Source organism: Oncorhynchus tshawytscha, linkage group LG24 (assembly GCF_018296145.1).
Source record: "Oncorhynchus tshawytscha isolate Ot180627B linkage group LG24, Otsh_v2.0, whole genome shotgun sequence".
Classification (NCBI taxonomy): Eukaryota; Metazoa; Chordata; class Actinopteri; order Salmoniformes; family Salmonidae; genus Oncorhynchus; species Oncorhynchus tshawytscha.
The window spans coordinates 6,306,071-6,329,429 of record NC_056452.1 but is presented as its reverse complement, the minus strand read 5'-3'; the positions used below and the strand labels follow the sequence as shown (position 1 = coordinate 6,329,429).

Genomic DNA, 23,359 nt, shown 5'->3' with positions numbered 1-23,359 from the left:
ACTCTGTATCTACATTTTCAAAAACAGAACTAAACCAGTATAGAGTCAACATTCCTAATGAACTACACCCACTTCCCTATCTCCCCCCTCTTCTCACTTTGGACCAAAAGATTTTAGCTGCAAAGGTCATTGCTACTAGCCTGGTCCCACATCTGTTTACGCTTAATATGTTTACAGATCTGGGACCAAGAACCATTGCTAATAGTGCTACGTACAAAACTGCAGTCCTTCTTTGCAGGCTGTACTGTTTTGTGCTCTCCCTTATCCTTTATCCATCAGCAAGCATAAACTAATTTTCTCCTGACTGACCAAACTAATAGACAGATTTTGTCAAATGGACTGGCTCAATCTATCTCATTCCATCTCAATATCATATATCAGATAAGGCTAAAAGAATGAGACTGTTAGAGACTGTAGTATTCCCTAGAGGTATAATGGAGAGCCATGGCTAGAATTCAACACTATCTCTCCTCATTCCACTCTGCTACTGCTGCTCCAAGGAGAGAAAGAGCGTGTGAGAGAGAGAGAGAGAGAGAGAGAGAGAGAGAGAGAGAGAGGAAGGGGTAGTGAAAGAGGAAGGGGGTAGTGAGAGAGAGAGAGAGAGAGAGAGAGAGAGAGAGAGAGGGGAGTGGGAAGAGAGGGGAAAGGGGAAATATAGAAAAAGGCAAGAGAGAGCAGGGGGAAGGGAGAGAGAGAGTGAGAGTGTCTATCTGGGGAACAGCAGCAAACTGAGAGTGGACATTCACTTTCTCCTCATAGCTGAGGGAGTTTGACCATATAGGGCAACACCTTCTGGGGCCCTAAGAAATGTCTGAAATGTGACTTCAAGTGTCAGACTAGCATAATCCCCTCCACTGACTCCCTCCTAGTTCTGTCTGTTTATGTTTCACCTTTCATTATTTCCTCTTACTCTCTGTGTTTCTGTCTAGATATGTCCTCTCTCTCTCTGGTCTTTCTGTCTCGTTGTTGTCCTCCCCTCTCTCTGCCCGTCTTACATTCTTAACTCTTTATCTCTCTTTGATTTTTCTGAATGCTTGCCTCAGTCTGCTTCTAGCTGTTTTTGTCTTTATTCTATTCTAGCTATTTTCTCTGTTTTCTTGTCTTTCTCTCGGTCTTTTACATACACTCTATATTTGTTATCCCTCTTTTCCTCTCATTCTAAAGCTCCTTAGTAGTTTGTTGAGTTCCCAAGCTTGTTTACTTCAGGTCGTTTGAGGACGAGTTGGTTACACAGGGCTGCACTTCGCTTCCTCTGGACATTCAGTCCTCTGTTTCCTCCATCCTCAAATTTCAATGGCTGCATTCCAGTAGTTGAACACAGTTCGGACAGATCGTCTCCTTTCCTTTCATGGCCACTTGTCTCCTATAAGGGTTACTAGATACAATTTCTACTGGTTTATGAGAACTACTAACCCTATCCAGCCCTTTAAGACAAGTGGTCATGAAGGAAAGGAAACAAGGAAAGGAACCATTGTAGGATTTTCTTAGCACATGGTTGTGGATGGGAAAGTGATCTCGTTTTAGAACTTTAGAGCAAACCTCCTACCAAAGTTATGTGATCAGGGCTTAACTTGGTTGCAAACGTATTCATTGTTAAATCACTGTTGTCTTTGAACTGTAATTTCCTCTTTGTTTTTTTCAATACCTCCAAAAATGGTACTTCACACAAACCTAGACTATTGCGTTGTTGATGGCAGAATTTGGCAACATAGTGACCCCTTCTGGAACGATCTATAAAGTGCAGTATTCTCTCAGTACAATGTATGATGTCTCCGTTCTGTCCGTCTGTCTATTTGCAGATAAAGTATCATGAGGAATTTGAGAAGAGCAGAATTAGTAGTGATGCCCCACCCCCAGTGAATGCCAGTCAAGGTAAATACTCCACACACATGCAGGCACATGCGACGTGCACACACTCATACGCGCATACACGCACACACACACACGCACACACACACACACACACACAATAAAAAGCATACTGTAACAGACCTGGCTGGGTTCAAATACTATTTTGGGTATGCCAGCTAATTTATAGACAATTGGAAGTAAGTATTTGGATATATAGAGAGGGAAAGAAAGAGAGAGGGAGGAAGTTAGGGAGGAAGTTGGGGAGGGAGGGGGAAGAGAAAATAACCCAAAAGCCCATTTTGACTTGAGTAATTGTTTCCAACCATTTTTTTCGTCATATGGTCTATTATTCACGATTTTAGAAAAGTCAATTGATAAGCTAATAATGCTTCTCACTGCCATTCTCAGTACACAGTCCACTATCAGGCAGTCTGATGTCCTAATACTACAAATTGTTTTAAATGTCTATGTCTTCCTTGCATCTATAGTATTAGGTAGTATTAGGCCATACTTCCAAGTCATTACCAAAAATGTATTAATTAATTATTCTGAAATGTTGCATATATTTGGAAACTTTAAGATCGGCTTCCAGTTGACAGCAGCACCTGGTTTGGGCTGGGAAGAAACAGGCGAGCGCAATTAGTAATCAATCAATGATGTCCTAATAGAGCAGTTGGAAATTCCAGCACTGTGCATACGAAAAATATTTAATTGGTGGTGTGATGCAACTTGACAGAAATTAAGAATTCAATAATTTCATCATTCACAAGGAAGTTGTACAATATTTTGAAAATAAGAAATATGTATTATTTACAGTGTACTCGGAAAGTATTCAGACCACTTGAGTTTTTCCACATTCTGTTACGTTACAGCCATATTCTAAAATTGATTAAATTGGAGTTTTTTCCTCATCAATCTACACACAATACCCCATAATGACAAAGCAAAAAGCTGTTTTTTAGAAATGTTTGCACATTGGTTAAAAATTTAAAACGAAAATATAACATTTACATAAGTATTCAGAGTCTTTACTCAGTACTTTGAGTACCTATGACAGCAATTACAGCCTTGAGCCATCATGGGTATGATGCTACAAGCTTGGCACACCTGTATTTGGGGAGTTTCTCCCATTCTTCTCTGCAGATCCTTTCAAGCTCTGTCAGGTTGGATGGGGAGCGTCGCTGCACAGCTATTTTCAGGTCTCTCCAGAGATGTTCGATAGGGTTCAAGTCCGGGCTCTGGCTTGTCCACTCAAGGACACTCAGAGACTTGTCCCAAAGCCACTCCTGCATTGTCTTGGCTGTGTGCTTAGGGTCATTGTCCTGTTGGAAGGTGAACCTTCACCCCAGTCTGAGGTGCTGAGCTCTCTGGAGCAGGTTTTCATCAAGGATCTCTCTGCACTTTGCTCCATTGATCTTTCCCTCAATCCTGTCTAGTCTCCCAGCCCCTGCCACTTAAAAACATTCCCACAGCATGATGCTGCCACCAAAATGCTTCACCGTAGGGGTGATGCCAGGTTTCCTCCAGACGTGACGCTTGGAATTCAGGCCAAGGAGTTCAATCTTGGTTTCGTCAGGCCAGAGAATCTTGTTTCTCATGGTCCAAGAGTCCTTTAGGTGCCTTTTGGCAAACTCCAAGGAGGCTTTCATGTGCCTTTTTTACTGAGGAGTGGCTTCAAGTCTGGCCACTCTACCATAAAGACCTGATTGGAGGAATGCTGCAGGGATGGCTGTCCTTCTGAAAATTTCTCTCATCTCCACAGTGGAAGTCTTGAGCTCTGTCAGAGGGACCATCGGGTTCTTGGTCACCTCCCTGACCAGGGCTCTTCTCCCCCGATTGCTCAGTTTGGCTGGGCGGCCAGCTCTAGAAAGAGTCTTGGTGGTTCCAAACTTTTTTCATTTAAGATTGATGGAGGCCACTGTGTTCTTGGAGACCTTCATTGCTGCAGAAATGGTTTGGTACCCTACCCCAGATCTGTGCCTCGACACAATTCAGAGCTCTCCGGACAATTCCTTTGACCTCGTGGCTTGGTTTTTCAGCTGTGGGACCTTATACAGACTGGTGTGTGCCTTTCCAAATCATGTCCAATCAATTTAATTTACCACAGGTTGACTCCAATCAAGTTGTAGAAACACCTTCTTTGCCTGCTTTGAGGATAATACAGTGCCACTGACATGGCCAGCTACCAAGAACTGTGGGCTCTCCTTTTCCGTGGCCGACGTGAGTAAGACATTTAAACGTGTTAACCCTTGCAAGGCTGCCGGCCCAGACGTCATCCCTAGCCGCGTCTTCAGAGCACGCGCAGACCAGCTGGCTGGTGTGTTTACGGACATATTCAATATCTTCCTATCACAGTCTGCTCTCCCCACATGCTTCAAAATGGCCACCATTGTTCCTGTACCCAAGAATGCAAAGGTAACTGAACTAAGTGATTATAGTAGCACTCACTTCTGTCATCATGAAGTGCTTTGAGAGACTAGTCAAGGATCATATCACCTCCACCTTACCTGTCACCCTAGACCCACTTACAATTGTCATACTGCCCCAATAGGTCCACAGACGATGCAATCGACCATGGCACTGCACACTGCCCTATCCCATCTGGACAAGAGGAATACCTATGTAAGAATGCTGTTCATTGTCTGTAGCTCAGCATTCAACACCATAGTACCCTCCAAGCTCATCATTAAGCTTGAGGCCCTGGGTCTCAACCCCGCCCTGTGCAATTGGGTCCTGGACTTCCTGACGGCCACCCCCAGGTGGTGAAGGTAGGAAACAACATCTCCACTTCGCTGATCCTCAACACTAGGGCCCCACAAGGATGCATGCTCAGCCCCCTCCTGTATTCCCTGTTCACCCATGACTGCGTGGCCATGCACGCCTCCAACTCAATCATCAAGTTTGTAGACTACACAACAGTAGTAGGCTTGATTACCGACAACGACAAGACAGCCTGCAGGGAGGAGGTGAGGGCACTCAAAACAACCTCTCACGCAACGTCAACAAAACAAAGGAGATAATCGTGTACTTCAGGAAACAGCAGACAGGAGGCTGAAGAAATGTGGCTTGTCACCTAAAACCCTCATAAACTTTTACAGATGCACAATTGAGAGCATCCCGTCGGGCTGTATCACCACCTGGTACGGCAACTGCACTGCCCACAACCACAGGGCTTTCCAGAGGGTGGTGCGGTCTGCACAATGCATCACCGGGGGCAAACTACCTGCCCTCCAGGACACCTACAACACCCAATGTCACAGGAAGGCCAAAAAGATAATCAAGGACAACAACCACCCAAGCCACTGCCTATTCACCCCGCTACCATCCAGAAGGCGAGGTCAGTATAGGTGCATCAAAGCTGGGACTGAGAGACTGAAAAACAGCTTTTATCTCAAGGCTATCAGACTGTTAAACAGCCATTACTAACACAGAGAGGCTGCTGCATTCATACAGACTTGAAATCATTGGCCACTAATTACTTTAATAATGTTTACATGTCTTGCATTACTCATCTCATATGTATATACTGTATTTGCTTATGCTGCTCTGTCATTGCTCATCCATATATTTATACATATATATTCTTATTCCATTCCTTTACTTAGATGTGTGTGCATTAGGTAGTTGATGTAGAATTGTTAGATTGCTGCACCCTCTGAACTAGAAGTGTTTCGCTACAGTCGCAATAACATCTGCTAACCATGTGTTTGTGACCAATAAAATGTGATTTGATGATTTATTAAGGATGATCAATGGAAACAGGATGCACCTAAGCTCAATTTCGAGTCTCATAGCAAAGGGTCTGAATACTTACTGTTTTGTATTTTTTATAAATGGGAAAAAAATAGCTAAAAAACTGTTTTTGATTTTTCATTATGGGGTGTTCTTTAAATCCATTTTAGAATAAGGCTGTAACGTAACAAAATGTGGGAAAAGGGAAGAGGTCTGAATACTTTCCGAACGTGCTGTATAATATTCCATTCAAAATTTTGCTATGAAGCATTGCAATTCATTATGTTGAGTAAAACACAGAATATTTCAGAATTTGTGTCCCGGTGTCATCATTGTTTTTCTTAATATACCCAAAGCAGCCTATGTGCCAGAATGTCTCTGCTTCTGCTTTAGAAAGCTAATTGGTTGTTAATGCAACACTGTCAAATCAAGCCAATCTTGAAATCTTTCTTTCCGCTCTTGAGCCAGCCAATATTAAGCTGGCAAGAGGGACTACAATGACTACGTTTAGACAGGCAGACCAATTCTGATCTTTGTTTCACTAATTGGTATTTTTTGACCAATTAGGTCAGCTCTGAAAAATAACTGATGTGAAAAGATCTTATGTGATTGGTCAAAAGACCAATTAGTGGAAAGAATATCAGAATTGGGCTTTCTGTCTAAACGCAGCCTATGTAGCTAACATGGCTTGAATACAGTACATCCAACACAACAATAAAAGTTTAACATTTTAATCATTTTAACATTTTAAACAGCAACATTTTATTAATCAACATTAAAAGAAGATAAAATACAACAGTGTTATTTTCAATGTTTTCATCCTGTCAAGTTAAAACGAACGGCTATTGATGATTGTACATCAATTGCAACAATTTTTTTTTATTTACAACTAATGTTCTCGTTGCGAAATATCCAATTAAAGACTACCTGTAGCCATCTCCCATTCAAACCTGTGTGAGAAAACCAGAATGGTCATAGAAGAAGACAGTTTAAAGGTAGACTCTGCAAAATGACGTTGCCATGAGCAGCACCAGAGATATTCAGATGAGCGAGATGCAAGACTTCGCTTTCACACGGTCAAACACAGTATCTGCGCATGTGCACGGATTCGCCTCATGCTGTTCACAGCGTGGTAGCCAAGAATCTCAATTATAAAATACATTTGGTTAACACTTTTTTGGTTACTACATAATCCCATATGCGTTATTTCATAGTTTTGAGGTATTGATTATTATTGTACCATGTAGAAAATAGTAAAAATAAAGAAAAACTCTTGAATGAGTGGGTGTGTCCAAACTTTTGACAGGTACTGTATATTTTCTTTGAAATACACTGATAAATCCAAACAATTCAGATTCATATTTCTTCAATAGGTGTTTTAATTGAGGTGAAAATAAGTGGTTTCTCTAATAGGGGTAGAGTTATAAACTGTCTTGGTCAGGGAGCCTTCGAGGACAACGACACTGCATTACATGAATCATGGATCAATAGATTGCTTGATGAAGCCACCCAGGTTTGTTGCCCTTGTACACCGGTGCTCGCTGGAGTCGTAGAACCCCCGTCTTTTGCCATTGGAGGCTACCTTGGCACATTTCTGCCTGTGTTACTCCAGGCGGTCGGGATGAAAGCGCCAGCCGCAGATATCACACTCTTTCAGGTTGAAGTTGGCTGATTGCAGTTTTGAAACTGCAGTAAAGGTTTCAGTAACTGCAGTCGACTGTGGTATGTTGGGTGCAGTGATTGCAGAAATAACTGCAGTGTACTGAAGTTGAACTACAATTATACTGCACTGTAACTGCAGTTACACTACAAAATTACTGCAGTCTTTTTTCATAAGGGATGGAGCATCTCACAGAAGAATGACATCGGTAGGAAAGACTTTCAACTTATAATGCTAACTAAGGCAACAGTGGATATGCAAACCAGGTTTCAAAAAATGTTGGTCCAATTTGCGATGTGCAATTCAGTCATCATGCGCGGTTTACATGAACATTTCTAAAGGCTCCCCCCCCCCCAAAACATCCCAATTAAATGTTGACTGCATTGTAGTCCTGTCTGATAGAATGATATAATGCTGATTTGTGTCAATGGGGAGGGGATTTGCTTTGGTCAATTGAATTTTAAAGGGCAACTACACCCTCCATAAATGTATTTTTGTAGATTTTTTCCCAGACCTCAAATGGTCTGCCGATGTGGTTAAGCATTGTTGTAGACTTACAGCATAACATTTTTGAAAGTGTGATGTTGAAAGTGAAAATCTGAAAAATCAATGGGAAAACAGCCTTTCCTTCACACAGGACCCACTTCAACAGGCACCGCGACACCACTGCATAGGGTCGATGGAAAGACAGCAGTCCATTCACTCTGACATAATAAGCCAGTAGGTCCCAGTCCTAAGAATACAAAAACACAACCAATTAGGTTAAGCATTTCCCAGTCGAAATGTTCAACTGTTACTTCCCAGTGGAAAACATTTTTTCAGGTTTAGCACACAAAGTAACCAGTGATCTTAAGTTGAAATGCAACAATGTGTCACACACATAAGTTATTTTCAAAGAGATGGCTACCAGCATGCAAACAGCAATAAAAAAACACAGTTCCACTACCTCTTGTTGAAATTTATTCTTGAAAAGGGAGAAGCTAACAAATAAGCAACAACATCCTCTTCAATAACACCTGCTGCAGCCACTGCAAACTAGCCTACAATAAAAGCTAGCTAGCGAGACCTTGGGAAAACTAATGCCCGCTATTGCATTGACCTGTTTCCATACATTTTTGTTAAAACGGTCCCACCCACTACAAGTCAATGTAATTGGTTGATTCCACTCTCACTCCAACATTTTGCCCTAATACAGTTGAATGGCAGATGCCTTCTATCAAGCTTCTGATGGCCTAGCCCTCGCCAGTGGCTGACTTAGCTAGCTAGATGTATCCCCTCAGAGTCCACCAAAGAAGAATCCTGAATGGATCTTTTTTTCTCTTCAGTGTTAGCACTTTCCTTTCGAACAAAAACTGAAGAGATTAAATCAGAACATGATTGAAAAGAATAATATGAATAATTATTTGTATTATTTTATAAATCCTTAGCTTTTCTCTTAAAGCGTAGAAGGCTCTCATTGTTCCCCACTGTTTTTGGGTTACGACATTTTTTTAGACTGGCTCTATTTGAACTCTTGTTATGGGGACGAATTGACAAAATTACAATCATGGTCTTGAATTGGACTCGCATTTTTCAGGTCTCGGTCTTGACTCGGTCTTGTACCTCTCGTCCCCCTCCCGGTCTCAGTCTTGACTCGGTCTTGCCCCCCTTTGGGTCTTGGCTTTGACTCTGACTCTTTTCGCTCCAGTCTTGGTCTTGAATCGGTCTCGAACACAACACTATATATACCACTATTTCATAAAAAGAAAAATCACCACCCCCATTCCACCACTTTGACCGTAACTGATCCTACACCAGGCAGACGGCCTGGGAGGACGGGACTCTTTTATTCAACACACTTTGTAACTCTTCTGCAGTAAAACCATGTACACCCAAGTACTGTACTTCTCTGCAGCTGCTACCACAACATCTATTTTCTGTGATTACAATGAATGAATGCTAAGAAGCCAACCTTACTGAAGCACAAATTCGTATCACTCTGTATTGGCCTAAGCCTACGTCTCACCTTTGACCGATCATCCTCTACTCTCTTCACTGCCTCAGGATACAACACCTTCTGTTCTAGTCTGACCCTGGCAACCTCAACCTGTCTCTCTCGCACCGGGGACTTGTGATCCCCAGCAACATGAGTACACACACAATTGACACACACAGTTTTTTTCACCGATACTACACATTCCTTTATCCCATACCCTCCAGCAGACTTCTCTCTTGGGAATCTCCCTCCTACACACTGCTGCAACATGACCAAAAGCTTGGCATCTGAAACACCTTGTGAGTTCGGCACAAACGCTTTCACAGGATAACTGACATATCCTAACATCACTTTATCAGGTAAAGACTGCTTCAAAACTCAAAATGACAGACAGTGTCTTCTCAGTTTCACCAAGCTCGCCTCCGGGTCTGCATCGCACCAAACGGCGGGCATCACAGACATAGGGAATTTTCAAATTGCTCCACCTCAACACATAACGTCACCCAAATAATCACTCCTTTTAAAGGCGCCCTGCTCCCAAATGCAAGTCACAGCTCTTGTCCCTAGTCGCGTGATGTGAAGGGCCCGCTCCCACTGGACAGAAGAAACACAGAAAATTCTCACAAGTCTACTTTGAGCTACCTTAACCAATTTAACATTACCCAACTTATTATCTACCCCAGCCTCAGCCAAAATGCAGGGATCAACTTTTTCCAAAAATGTCCCTCCCACTGGGCCCGAATCATCCTTTGCATGACCATCGGGGGGAGGCACGGACTCGGAGGTCTTCACCACACCACACCACACCACACAGGTAGTTCATCCTGACTCTCGTCAGGTTCAATTTCTGAGAAATCAGAGACAGCATAATACGGTTTGTACTTGGCGCCTTTTTTCCCCAACACACATCTTCCCACTGCACTCGGCTCTTCTCCTTCCTCCTCACTGTCCATAACCACGTCTATCCTTTCACCGAGCTCATTCCGTGCCGTCATCCGCTGTACTGCTTGCAGAACACACACTGATGGCCTTTCTCCAAAACCCATCTTCTGTTCCTTAGCCCAATTTATTAGTCTGGCAACAGTATCTCTGGCCTCTCCATGCTCCCAAAACGTGCCACAGTTGTCAGCCAGGTCTCCCCCTCGTCATCCATCCAAAAGCTCCTAGACTCTACCTCTTCTTCTCCTGAACCAGATTCAAAGTCAAATGGAGGAACCACGTGAACAGTTACCTCGATGTCATGTGATATCTGTCATTTTTAATACTATTCTTGGATTGGAGTCACATGACTTGGACTCGAGTCTGACTTTACCTGACCGTTTATTGCAGCAATAACTACGTTTCCATCCACAATTTTAATGCGAGTAAAGTCATACCTTGTAAAAAATTATCACGACAGCTGTGATGAAAATAGGTAGTTTCGGTACAATTTTATAAATGCCGAAAGATCATTTGTTCCTTCGACATAGTGGGATATTTTTTGTCTGTAAAATGTATGGTGGTGGAAATGCCTTTATGTGCAAATATTGATAAAACAACCATCATATATGAGCAGGCACATTTGCTATTCAACGCAACAGTTTTTGTGACAAAACTCGGTAGAGTTGAAAATGCGATGGAAACACATTGAATTTGAGATTTTTTACTCAGTACAGGAAAACTTAAATTAAAAAGTGAATTTTTTTTTGCACTACGTCATCACACACAAATGTTTATCTGCAACAAGTTTATTGGGTAGAAACACACCACTGGTGAGAAAATGCATATTTTAGAATTTTAGAGTATTTGCATGATAATCTGTAGCCAATTGGATGGAAAGCTAGCTACTTAGACATTTCTGTTTCATTTTTGACAAGATATATTTTAATTTAGGCCTATCATTTATTACCCTCTGACTTGGTACGATGTTTATTGTGTACATGAACGTCCGCAAGACTCATGAGGTAGAATTTCTGTTTATTTAAAGCTGCAATATATAACTTTTGGGTGACCTGACCAAATCCACATAGAAATTATAGATATGTCATTCTCATTGAAACCATGTCTAAGAAGAGCTAGATCTGTTCTATGTGCATTATTTCTATGCTTCCCGTGCTTAAGTTTAGTTTTTGCATCTTTTACTTCTCGGTTTTGTACACCAGCTTCAAACAGCTGAAACTACAATATTTTTGGTTAATGAAAAGATATTTCACAGTGGATTTTTTTGTTACGACACAGCCTTATCGTAAAAATGTATAAAATAAAAATATATCCTCATCAATCTACACACAATACTCAAACATTGACAAAGTGAAAACAGGTTTTTTGAAAATTTTGCAAATGTAAAAAAATAAAAATATTACAGAAATACCTTATTAACATAAGTATTCAGACCCTTTGCTATGAGACTCAAAATTGAGCTCAGGTGCGTACTGTTTCCATTGATCATCCTTGAGATGTTTCTACAACTTGATTGGAGTCCACCTGTGGTAAATTCAATTGATTGGACATGGAAAGACACACTCCTGTCTGTAGAAGGTCCCACAGTGCATGTCAGAGCAAAAACCAAGCCATGAGGTCGAAGGAATTGTCTGTAGAGCTCAGAGACAGGATTGTGTTGAGGCACAGATCTGGGGAAAGATACAATGATGATTTTACAATGACGGCCTACCCCGGCCAAACCATCCCTTAACCCGGACGATACTGGGCCAATTGTGGGCCAATTGTGCGCCGCCCTATGGGACTCCTGATCACGGGGCGGCAGGGTAGCCTAGTGGTTAGAGCGTTGGACTAGTAACAAGTTCGAATCCCCGAGCTGACAAGGTACAAATCTGGCGTTCTGCCCCTGAACAGGCAGTTAACCCACTGTTCCTAGGCCGTCATTGAAAATAAGAATTTGTTCTTAACTGACTTGCCTAGTAAAATAAAGGTAAAATAAAATAAATAAATAAAAACGGCTGGTTGTGATACAGCCTGGGATCAACCAGGGTCTGTGGTGATGCCTCTAGCATTGAGATGCAGTGCCTTAGACTACTGCACCACTCGGGAGCCCAGTATTGAAGGTCCCCAAGAACACAGTGGCCTCCACCTTTCTTAAATGGAAGAAGTTTTGAACCACCAAGACTCTTCCTAGAGTTGGCCACCCGGCCAAACTGAGCAATCAGGGGAGAAGGGCCTTGGTCAGGGAGGTGACCAAGAACCCGAAGGTCACTCTGACAGAGCTCCAGAGTTCCTCTTTGGAGAGGAAACAACCTTCCAGAAGGACAACCATCTCTGCAGCATTCTACCCATCAGGCCTTTATGGAGAGTGGCCAGACGGAAGACACTCTTCAGTAAAAGGCACATGACCGCCCGCTTGGAGTTGTCCGAAAGGCACCTGAAGGACTCTCGAACCATGAGAAACAAGATTCTCTGGTCTGATGAAACCAAGATTGAACTCTTTGGCCTGAATGCAAGCGTAACATCTGGAGGAAACCTGGCACCATCACTAATGTGAAGCATGGTGGTGGCAGCATCATGCTGTGGGGATGTTTTTCAGCAGCAGGGACAGGGAGACTAGTCAGGATCGGGGGAAAGATGAATGGAGCAAAGTACAGAGAGATCCTTGATGAAGACCTGCTCCAGAGTGCTCAGGACCTCAGACTGGGCGAAGGTTCACCTTCCAACAGGACAACGACACTAAGCACACAGCCAAGACAATGCAGGAGTGGCTTTGGGACATGTCTCTGAGTGTCCTTGAGTGGCCGATCGGACATCTCTGGAGAGACCTGAAAATAGCTGTGCAGCAACACTCCCCATCCAACCTGACAGAGCTTGAGAGGATCTGCAGAGAAGAATGTGAGAAACTCCCCAAATACAGGTGTGCCAAGCTTGTAGCGTCATACCCAAGAAGACAAGGCTGTGCTCGCTGCCAAAGGTGCTTCAACAAAATACAGAGTAAAGGGTCTGAAGAGTTATGTAAATAAAGTATTTCATTTTTTTTTTTAACATTTGCAAAAATCTAGATTGATGAGGGGAAAACATTATTTTATCAATTTTAGAATAAGTCTGTAACGTCACAAAATGTGGAAAAAGGGAAGGGGTCTGAATACTTTCCGAAGGCATTTGTGGTTTCATTTGTTCATTTTTCCCGGGTTATTCTGGAGTTCTGTGTATCTTTGTCCTGTCTCGAGGCAGGTTTCTATTCACCCAGGTTTATTCTACAAAAGCAATGTCGCAAAAACAATATATTGTGACTTGTGTAGTCTAATGGAAACGGCGGATATAGGAAAAATGTTCTAAAGATCAACAACATATTTATCCGTTCGGTGGATTTTCATTTAGTCAAACTTTATTGGGGCAAATGATGCTGGAAATAAATGATAACTCGTGTATAATGTACCGTGTCTGTAAAATATATATAGTATGTATAATCTGGATGTAGAAGTCTAAGTTTTGCTCTCCATTAGTTTACTCCAATTAGGTGAGGGGTGGTAGGGTTATGGTAAATAATTTTTTTAAATAAAAAATATATGGGGGATTGGAAGCGATGCAGACAATTACAGTGATAGAACCCACAATCTATCTGCAATATTAAACCCCCAAACAAATCCTGATTAGCATAGCTAGCATACTGAAATTGGTGGTGGTAGTCAAAGTCGTTTTTAACTTCAATGCAATTGATTTGTGAAGATGTAGGCACATTTTGCTGGGGGCAATGAGGAGACTGGATCTTTGCCCCAGTGCGTTTCCATAGCAATTCCATTGTTTTGGCTTGAGTTCGATGGACCTCTTTACCACGTCTATGTCATAACTGATCAGTGCACCTTGAACATTCCATTTGAACCCTTTGTTGGCTGACCACTAAAACTATAACACAAATAACACTTCTGAACAGCGGTGGTAGAAAGTGCTATCAAAGCAAATTGCTTGCAATGAAGCCTCCATAAGTTTTACAAGGAATTACTGCAGGAAAACCTGAAACTGAGGGACAAGGAGCAGATGGATTAGGTGATCATCTGGATGATGAAAAGAAATAGTCAATTAGAGGATCTGTGCTCACAACATGACCTCAGTACAGCTACTTTAGTATAGCAGAAGGCTAGACCGCATCTGCCATCCAGACTCCCTGTGCCACTGACAGCAGTTTATTCTTTCACCCTAACTCTACCACCCCGCTCCCCTAATTTGACTAAACATAATGGACAACAACACGTAGGCTTCTACTTCCATCTTAAACATACAGTACTATATACATTTTACAGACACAGTACATTCTACACTAGTTATCTTTTTTTTTTACCCTTCAGCTACCCTCGGCCCCTCCCATCTATCTCTGAACACCATCCAGTTGTGATTTCTACTTGCCATACGTTTTTTTCAACTGTGCTGTGATGTTTCACAACAGTTCTGAAACTTTCTATTCTCATAGTTTCTCCAGACCGTAAATTAAAGATGAACATTTTTACTAAGAGTATTATTATATTATTGATCAAATGACTATGGCTTTTCAAGTCAGCCAGCAGTGCTATTTGCAGAGTTAGCTTTAGATAAATGTTGTGATTTTTCAGCCATTATTGAACATGCGACCAAAAACAAGCTACATATGGGGCATTACCGCAACAAAATATCTAAGGATTCTGTCTCTTCGCATGCAAAATCTGCAGAGCTGGGATGGTTGTGTCCATGGCCGGCCCGCTCATTAGGCAGAATTAGGCGGGCTTGCCATATTGACGAGGATGGCATTTTCGGAGCTAAACTGGCCAAGACGCACTGTCACGCCCTGGTCAAAGTATTTTGTGTTCATCTTTATGTATTTGGTCAGGCCAGGGTGTGGCATGGGGTTTTTGTAATTGTGGTGTGTTTGTCTTGGGGTTTTGGTGGTGGTATTGGGATTGTAGCTTAGTGGGTTGTCTAGCAAAGTCTATGGCTGTCTGGAGTGGTTCTCAATCAGAGGCAGATGCTTATCGTTGTCTCTGATTGGGAACCATATTTAGGCAGCCATATTCTTTGAGTTTGTCGTGGGTGATTGTCCTTAGTGTCTTACTTGTACTCTCTGTTAGTTTGCACTAGATAGGCTGTTTTCGGTTTTCATTTACGTTTATTGTTTTGTAGTGTTTAGTGTTTAGTCGTATTTACGTTTTGTTTAATAAATATGGATCGCAATCAACACGCTGCAGTTTGGTCCGACTCTCCTTCATCACCACTAGAAAACCGTTACAGAATCACCCACCACCAACGGACCAAGCGGCGTGTCAACAGGCAGGAGCAGCCGAAAGAGGAGAGGCAACAAAGGCAGCAACAGCGGCGCAATGAGGATTGGACATGGGACGATATATTGGATGGCAAGGGTTGCTACACATGGGAGGAGATCCTGGCGGGAAGGGATCGCCTTCCATGGGAACAGGTGGAGGCACTTAGGAGAGCAGAGGCAGCCGGAGAGAGGAGCCGGCGATACGAGGGAACACGGTTGGCAAGAAAGCCCGGGAGTCAGCCCCAAAAATTCTTGGGGGGCTTACAGGGAGTATAGCTATGCCAGGTAGGAGACCTGCGCAAACTCCCTGTGCTTACCGGGGGCTGGAGAGACCGGGCAGGCACCGTGTTATGCTGTGGAGCGCACGGTGTCTCCAGTGCGGGTGCACAGCCCGGTTCGGTATATTCCAGCTCCGCGTATCGGCCGGGCTAGATTGAGCGTCGAGCCAAATGCCATGAAGCCGGCTCTACGCATCTGGTCCCCAGTGCGTCTCCTTGGGCCGGCTTACATGGCACCAGCCTTGCGCTCGGTGTCTCCGGTTCGCCTGCATAGCCCAGTGCAGGCTATTCCACCTCGCCGCACTGGCAGGGCAACCGGGAGCATTCAACCAGGTAAGGTTGGGCAGGCTCGGTGCTCAAGAGCTCCAGTGCGCCTGCACGGTCCGGTCTATCCAGTACCACCTCCACACCCCAGCCCTCCGGTAGCAGCTCCCCGCACCAGGCTTCCTGTGCGTGTCCTCGGTCCAGTACCACCAGTACCAGCACCACGCATCAGGCCTACAGTGCGCCTCGCCTCTCCAGCGCTGTCGGAGCCTTTCTCCTCTCCTGCGCTGCCGAAGTCTCCCGCCTATCTAGCGCTGTCGGAGCTTTCCTCATCTCCAGCGCTGCCGGAGTCTCCCGCCTGTTCAGCGCAGCCAGAGCTGCCAGTCTGCATGAAGCAGCCAGAGCTGTCAGTCTACATGAAGCAGCCCGCGCTGCCAGTCTGCATGAAGCAGCCAGTCTACATGGAGCAGCCAGAGCTGTCAGTCTGCATGGAGCAGCCAGAGCTGTCAGTCCGCATGGAGCAGCCAGAGCTGTCAGTCCGCATGGAGCAGCCAGAGCTGTCAGTCCGCATGGAGCAGCCAGAGCTGTCAGTCCGCATGGAGCAGCCAGAGCTGTCAGTCCGCATGGAGCAGCCAGAGCTGTCAGTCTACATGAAGCAGCCCGAGCTGCCAGTCTGCATGAAGCAGTCAGTCTACATGGAGCAGCCAGAGCTGTCAGTCCGCATGGAGCAGCCAGAGCTGTCAGTCTACATGAAGCAGCCCGAGCTGCCAGTCTGCATGAAGCAGCCAGTCTACATGGAGCAGCCAGAGCTGTCAGTCTGCATGAAGCAGCCAGAGATGTCAGTCTGCATAGAGCAGCCAGTCTGCATGGAGCAGCCAGTCTGCATGGAGCTGCCAGTCTGCATGGAGCTGCCAGTCTGCACGGAGCTGTCAGTCTGCACGGAGCTGTCAGTCTGCACGGAGCTGTCAGTCTGCACGGAGCTGTCAGTCTGTAAGGAGCTGCCAGTCTGCAAGGAGCTGCCAGTCAGCACGGAGCCGCCAGAGCGGTCAGTCTGTAAGAAGCCGCCAGAGCTGTCAGCCTATATGGGGCAGCTAGTGCCGCCAGTCTGCCCAGCGCCGCCAGTGCCCCCAGTCTGCCCAGCGCCGCCAGTCTGTCCAGCGTCGCCAGTCTGCCCAGCGTCGCCAGTCTGCCCAGCGTCGCCAGTCTGCCCAGCGTCGCCAGTCTGCCCAGCACCGCCAGTCTGCCCAGCACCGCCAGTCTGCCCAGCGCCGCCAGTCTGCCCAGCGTCGTCAGTCTGCCCAGCGCCGCCAGTCTGCCCAGCGCCGCCAGTCTGCCCAGCGCCGCCAGTCTGCCCAGCATCGCCAGTCTGCCCAGCGCCGCCAGTCTGCCCAGCGCCGCCAGATCTGCCAGTCTGCCCAGCGCCGCCAGATCTGCCAGTCAGCCAGACTCTTCCAGATCTGCCAGTCAACCAGACTCTTCCAGATCTGCCAGTCAACCAGACTCTTCCAGATCTGCCAGTCAGCCAGACTCTTCCAGATCTGCCAGTCAGCCAGACTCTTCCAGATCTGCCAGTCAACCAGACTCTTCCAGATCTGCCAGTCAACCAGACTCTTCCAGATCTGCCAGTCAACCAGACTCTTCCAGATCTGCCAGTCAGCCAGGATCTGCCAGTCAGCCAGGATCTGCCAGTCAGCCAGGATCTGCTGAGACCACCAGCCAGCCAGGAGCTGGTAGATCTATTTACCGGCCTGAGCTTCCTCTCACTCCTGAGCTTCCTCTCACTCCTGAGCTTCCTCTCACTCCTGAGCTTCCTCTCACTCCTGAGCTTCCTCTCACTCCTGAGCTTTCTCTCACTCCTGAGCTTTCTCTCACTCCCGAGCTTCCCCTCAGTCCCGAGCTGCCTCGGTCCCGAGCTGTCCTTCAGTCCCGATCTGCTCCTCAGTCCAGTGGGGTTCTGGGTGAGGACTACTAGGCCATGGTCGGCGGCGAGGGTGGACTATCCAGGGACGAAGGGAGAGGGGACTAAGACATTAAAGGAGTGGGGTCCACGTCCCCGCGCCGGAGCCGCCACCATGGACAGACGCCCACCCGGACCCTCCCTATTGTTTTGAGGTGCGTTCGGGAGTCCGCACCTTAGGGGGGTTCTGTCACGCCCTGGTCAAAGTATTTTGTGTTCATCTTTATGTATTTGGTCAGGCCAGGGTGTGGCATGGGGTTTTTGTAATTGTGGTGTGTTTGTCTTGGGGTTTTGGTGGTGGTATTGGGATTGTAGCTTAGTGGGTTGTCTAGCAAAGTCTATGGCTGTCTGGAGTGGTTCTCAATCAGAGGCAGATGCTTATCGTTGTCTCTGATTGGGAACCATATTTAGGCAGCCATATTCTTTGAGTTTGTCGTGGGTGATTGTCCTTAGTGTCTTACTTGTACTCTCTGTTAGTTTGCACTAGATAGGCTGTTTTCGGTTTTCATTTACGTTTATTGTTTTGTAGTGTTTAGTGTTTAGTCGTATTTACGTTTTGTTTAATAAATATGGATCGCAATCAACACGCTGCAGTTTGGTCCGACTCTCCTTCATCACCACTAGAAAACCGTTACACGCACCTCCAACAACAACAAATTAATCCGCATATACTTCTGCACAAAAACAATGAACATTTCTCTCAACCAGTGGCATGTGGGCTTTTTAGTTGAGCGCTGATGCCGCTCTTTAATAAGCAGTGGCCACATTTTAGAGGCGGGCGAAAAATATTTTGCTTCTCCATTCCCAGCGCGCCTCTCCAGGGTGCTGTCGGAGAGATGCATCTCTGCAGCGCTCCACCGACGTTCTGTAAAAAATAATCTAACATAAATCATATAGCAGATAGAGAGTATGTGGCCTTTTCTGTAGCCTACAGGCTGGAGATAAAATGTATGACAATGTAATGAGATGGACACGTTTCACATCATGCAGGTTTCTCCGGTCAAATAGCCTGAAACTAAATGGCACTCAATCCCCCCCCCCCAAAAATACACTGTCATCTTAACAAACAACATATCCTAAAAACAGGACAGCACGAAGTAAAATGGACAATATGGAATGGACAATCACAACTGTTGTCGAGGAGTTTCACCCCATTGTCATGATCAGTGGTTTGAAGTTTGTATCCATCAATTTTTGACAAGCTTATCATAGTGAAAAATAAAATACTTTTGCATTTCCCGCTGTGCAAATAGGCTCGCGATAACTCCTGATAAATTTGGGTAGATGATATTCAGAGCTTAAATAGCCAAATGAATTAGTCACATGAATCAGGACGAAGAAAGCCAATACAATGGCCTGTTTTACAAACGGTGGGCCTACTACATGGATGGGCATTCATAAAATTCCATTGTGGGCTGACATGGTAGGCTATACCCCAGTAAGAGCCAACGTTATTTGGACATGTATTTTTTTCCCTGCCCAGACGTCTTTTTTTTGTGTTTTACAAATGGTAGGCTTGCCACATAGATTGGCATTAATACGATGCCATTTCAGGCAACACTGTAGGCAACACCTCAGTAAGCACTGACCGACGCCTTTTGGATGTTTTTTTTTTGGTGCAGTTCCAGACCGCCCTTGATTTCGACATCCACGGGGACATTGGTTTTTGGTCCAGTCCAGACCAAATCTGAACCAATCATAAACGTCAATGTTTGGTTCATATTTGGTATGGTCTGGACTAGGGCTGTGGCGGTCACAACATTTTGTCAGCCGGTGATTGTCAAGCAAGTAACTGTCGGTCTCACTATAATTGACCATTATGAACACCACATTTAGCATCTCCTGGCTTCTCCACATAGAGTTGAAGTCGGAAGTTTACATACACCTTACCCAAATACATTTAAACTCAGTTTTCTTTACAATTCCTGACATTTAATCCCAGTTAGGATCACCAGTTTATTTTAAGAATGTGAAATGTCAGAATAATAGTAGAGAGAATTATTTATTTCAGCTTTTATTTCTTTCATCACATTCCCAGTGGGTCATAAGTTTACATACACTCAATTAGTATTTGGTAGCATTGCCTTTAAATTGTTTAACTTGGTTCAAAAGTTCCGGGTAGCCTTCCACAAGCTTCCCACAATGAGTTGGGTGAATTTTCGCCCATTCCTCCTGACAGTGCTGGTGTAACTGAGTCAGGTTTGTAGGCCTCCTTGCTCGCACACACTTTTTCAGTTCTGTCCACAATGTTTCTATAGGATTGTGGTCAGAACTTTATGATGGCCACTCCAATACCTTGACTTTGTTATCCTTAAGCCATTTTGCCACAACTTTGGAAGTATGCTTGGGGTCATTGTCCATTTGGAAGACCCATTTGCGATCAAGATTTCACTTTCTGACTGATGTCTTGAGATTTTGCTTCAATATATCCACATAATTTTCCTAGCTCATGATGCCATCTATTTTGTGAAGTGCATCAGTCCCTCCTGCAGCAATGCACCCCCACAACATGATGCTGCCACCCCCATGCTCCACGGTTGGGATGGTGTTCTTCGGCTTGCAAGCCTCCCCCTTTTTCGTCCAAACATAACGATGGTCATTATGGCCAAACAGTTCTATTTTTGTTTCATCTCAGACCAGATGACATTTCTCCAAAAAGTATGATCTTTGTCCCCATGTGCAGTTGCAAACTGTAGTCTGGCTTTTTTATGCCGGTTTTGGAGCAATGGCTTCTTCCTTGCTGAGCGGCCTTTCAGGATTTGTCTATATAGGACTCGTTTTACTGTGGATATTATACTTTTGTACCTGTTTCCACCAGCATCTTCTAAAGCCATGACATCATTTTCTGGAATTTTCCAAGCTGTTTAAATGCACAGTCAACTTAGTGTATGTAAACTTCTGACCCACTGGAATTGTGATACAGTGAATTATAAGTGAAATAATATGTCTGTAAACAATTGTTGGAAAAATGAATTGTGTTGTGCACAAGGTAGATGTCCTAACCGACTTGCCACAACTATAGTTTGTTAACAAGAAATTTGTGGAGTGGTTGAAAAGCGAGTTTTAATGACTCCAACCTAAGTTTATATAAACTTCCGACTTCAACTGTAGCCTACACCTTCACAATAAATCCATTATTTATTTTAGACAGGTCTAAAGAAACATGATATGAAGAAAATGTAGTCTATTTCAGAAGAAAAGAATAGCAAACTCCGAGTTGTCCTTATGTTAGGTCCTGATGTGGCTATGCCAAATGGCTGTGGGCTACACTAGTTCATTTAGCAGACAAGATTTGTTTATATTTCAGTGGCATTATTTTATAGTATGAGGAATACTATTGAACAAAGCTGAATAAAATATAAATGTTTTCTTCAAACATTTGAGGGAGTCCCCTTATGCGCCTATTCTGTGTTGAGCGATTAACAAAGATAGGTATTTAACCGTTTTAATTTGTTTTTATATACGTATATTTAAAAATATATGAATTAGTATATTTGGGTTTAACCATAATATTTGTTGTAATATTTGTTTGTCTTTTCTGGTGGATTAAACAGAAATTGCAAACAGCTTTCTATGGGTTGTTTTAAATACAGCAATATTTTGGAGATTATTTAATTTTCAAATAACCGAAAGTGAGACGTAGTAATTTGAATATTGGGAAAGAGGCTATTTTTTAACACGGGGTGAGCCATTTTTACTAATCTGCTGGAGAACCAGTTCAGATTTAAGTGTAACTTTTGTATGAATGAGAGTTAGCATTTACTTCTTCTAAACCTGAAAACGTATAAATATTGTGCTACGAAAACAGCCAAATATATCCAAATCGGACTAAAGTAACCACATTGTGGGCCTGTTACAATAGATAAATCATGATGGATTTGAGGAATATCCAATTTGTTAGATCAGATTTGTTGACTGTGCGCCAATCTGCTCAATGGAATGGTCTGCGTTCCATTTACTCCTTTACCGCATCTATTGGTTTAAAAAATATATAATAAAAAAAAAAATCAAAATACAGATCAACAATTTACATTCTTACATCAAAACAGAACGCAGGTATTAATGAGAAAATACTGGAACAAACAAAAAATATATAAAAAATTAACTATTCTAGTGCAATTGTAATCACTCTGAAAAAATCTTAGAATTATGTAGGAAAATGTTATTCTTGTTATTGTTCACTGGGGCTAATGTTTTAATAAAATAGTTATATTCAATCAAAAAAATGTGTAATTCTATGATATCCAAATTTGTGGCTGTTGATGATATCTGCGTTTTCTGTGAAAACGGTGAGAATTTGTCTCACTTGTTCTTTGAATGTAAATTTGTGTCAGAATTTTGGGAAAGCCTTGCAAAATATTTATTTACCATTATGAACACTACCTATGTTTTTGACATGAAAGATATGTTACTATTGCAATGATAACAAGTCCACTGAAATGATTGTGAATTGTTTTTTTCTTGTTGCCAAATACTTCATACACAAACAAAAATACTGCATCTATTGTGGCTCACATTGTTGTACTGTGGTGATGTCACAATAGCCCAGAACTGGCAAGAGTTGATTTCACTAGCTGATGGAATTATAATTTTGGTTTATATGATAAAAAGTTTGTGGTTTAATTATAATACACCATATTTTGGGTTATTTTAACAGTCTGCAAATTAACCCCTAATAGTTTGTAAGATGTGTTATAACCTGTTACATGTCAAAGAAATCTCCTTGACTTCATCATTTTGAGGTTTATATGACACAAAAAGCTTGTTAAAGTACACCATATATTAAAATCACTTTATGAGCAAATTACCCTCTCAAATTATGTAAAATATCGACACAAAAAATCCCCTAAATCAACTGTTATTTTTGCCTCTCATCTAGATGCTACTGTATACTATTGTGTATAATAGTTAGATCTTTTTATATTTTGCCAGTCAAACAATCTAATGGTTATCACTGTAATATTTATCAATCGAAAGGTTATCATTGTAATTGCCATACATTGTTCCTTGAATCTCCTTAAAAGAATGTGGAGTGTGCAATGTCTGATCCTGTATTCTGTCTCTGTAGATCCGCAGCCGCAGCCAGCCATCCCTCAGACCTACAGCTCCCAGCCGGATCCTGTGTCTGTTCCCTCTGCTGCTGCTGTACCACCACCTAGTGGAGGGGTAAGGAATAACACAGAGCAGTACATCACTGTATGATGTCATACAGTATAGTCCACTGTTCTTTGTCTTCCTCTGTGTGCCCTGAGCAGCAATGGTAGGAGCGTTTTTATCATTTTTTTTGTAGTGGTGATATGATCTGCTTAACTCTGTAGTGTGTGTGTGCACGTGTTTGTAGAGGTAATACCCACACAATTCTGTAGCCCTATGTTGATGAATGTGTGTGGTGTCCATGCATGGATATACAGTATGTCCCCATATCTGTCTA

At 43.4% G+C, this 23,359-nt stretch overlaps 1 protein-coding gene across 1 annotated transcript in view; it reads left to right on the top strand.

The window, feature by feature from the left end:
* Nucleotides 1-23,359, top strand: part of LOC112223813 (LIM and SH3 domain protein 1) — a 45,579-nt gene that overhangs the window by 20,362 nt on the left and 1,858 nt on the right. The window contains exons 5-6 of the mRNA XM_024387049.2: nucleotides 1,800-1,872; nucleotides 22,997-23,094. Coding sequence (XP_024242817.1) covers nucleotides 1,800-1,872; nucleotides 22,997-23,094 — 171 coding nt within the window. The remainder of the gene's footprint in view (nucleotides 1-1,799; nucleotides 1,873-22,996; nucleotides 23,095-23,359) is intronic.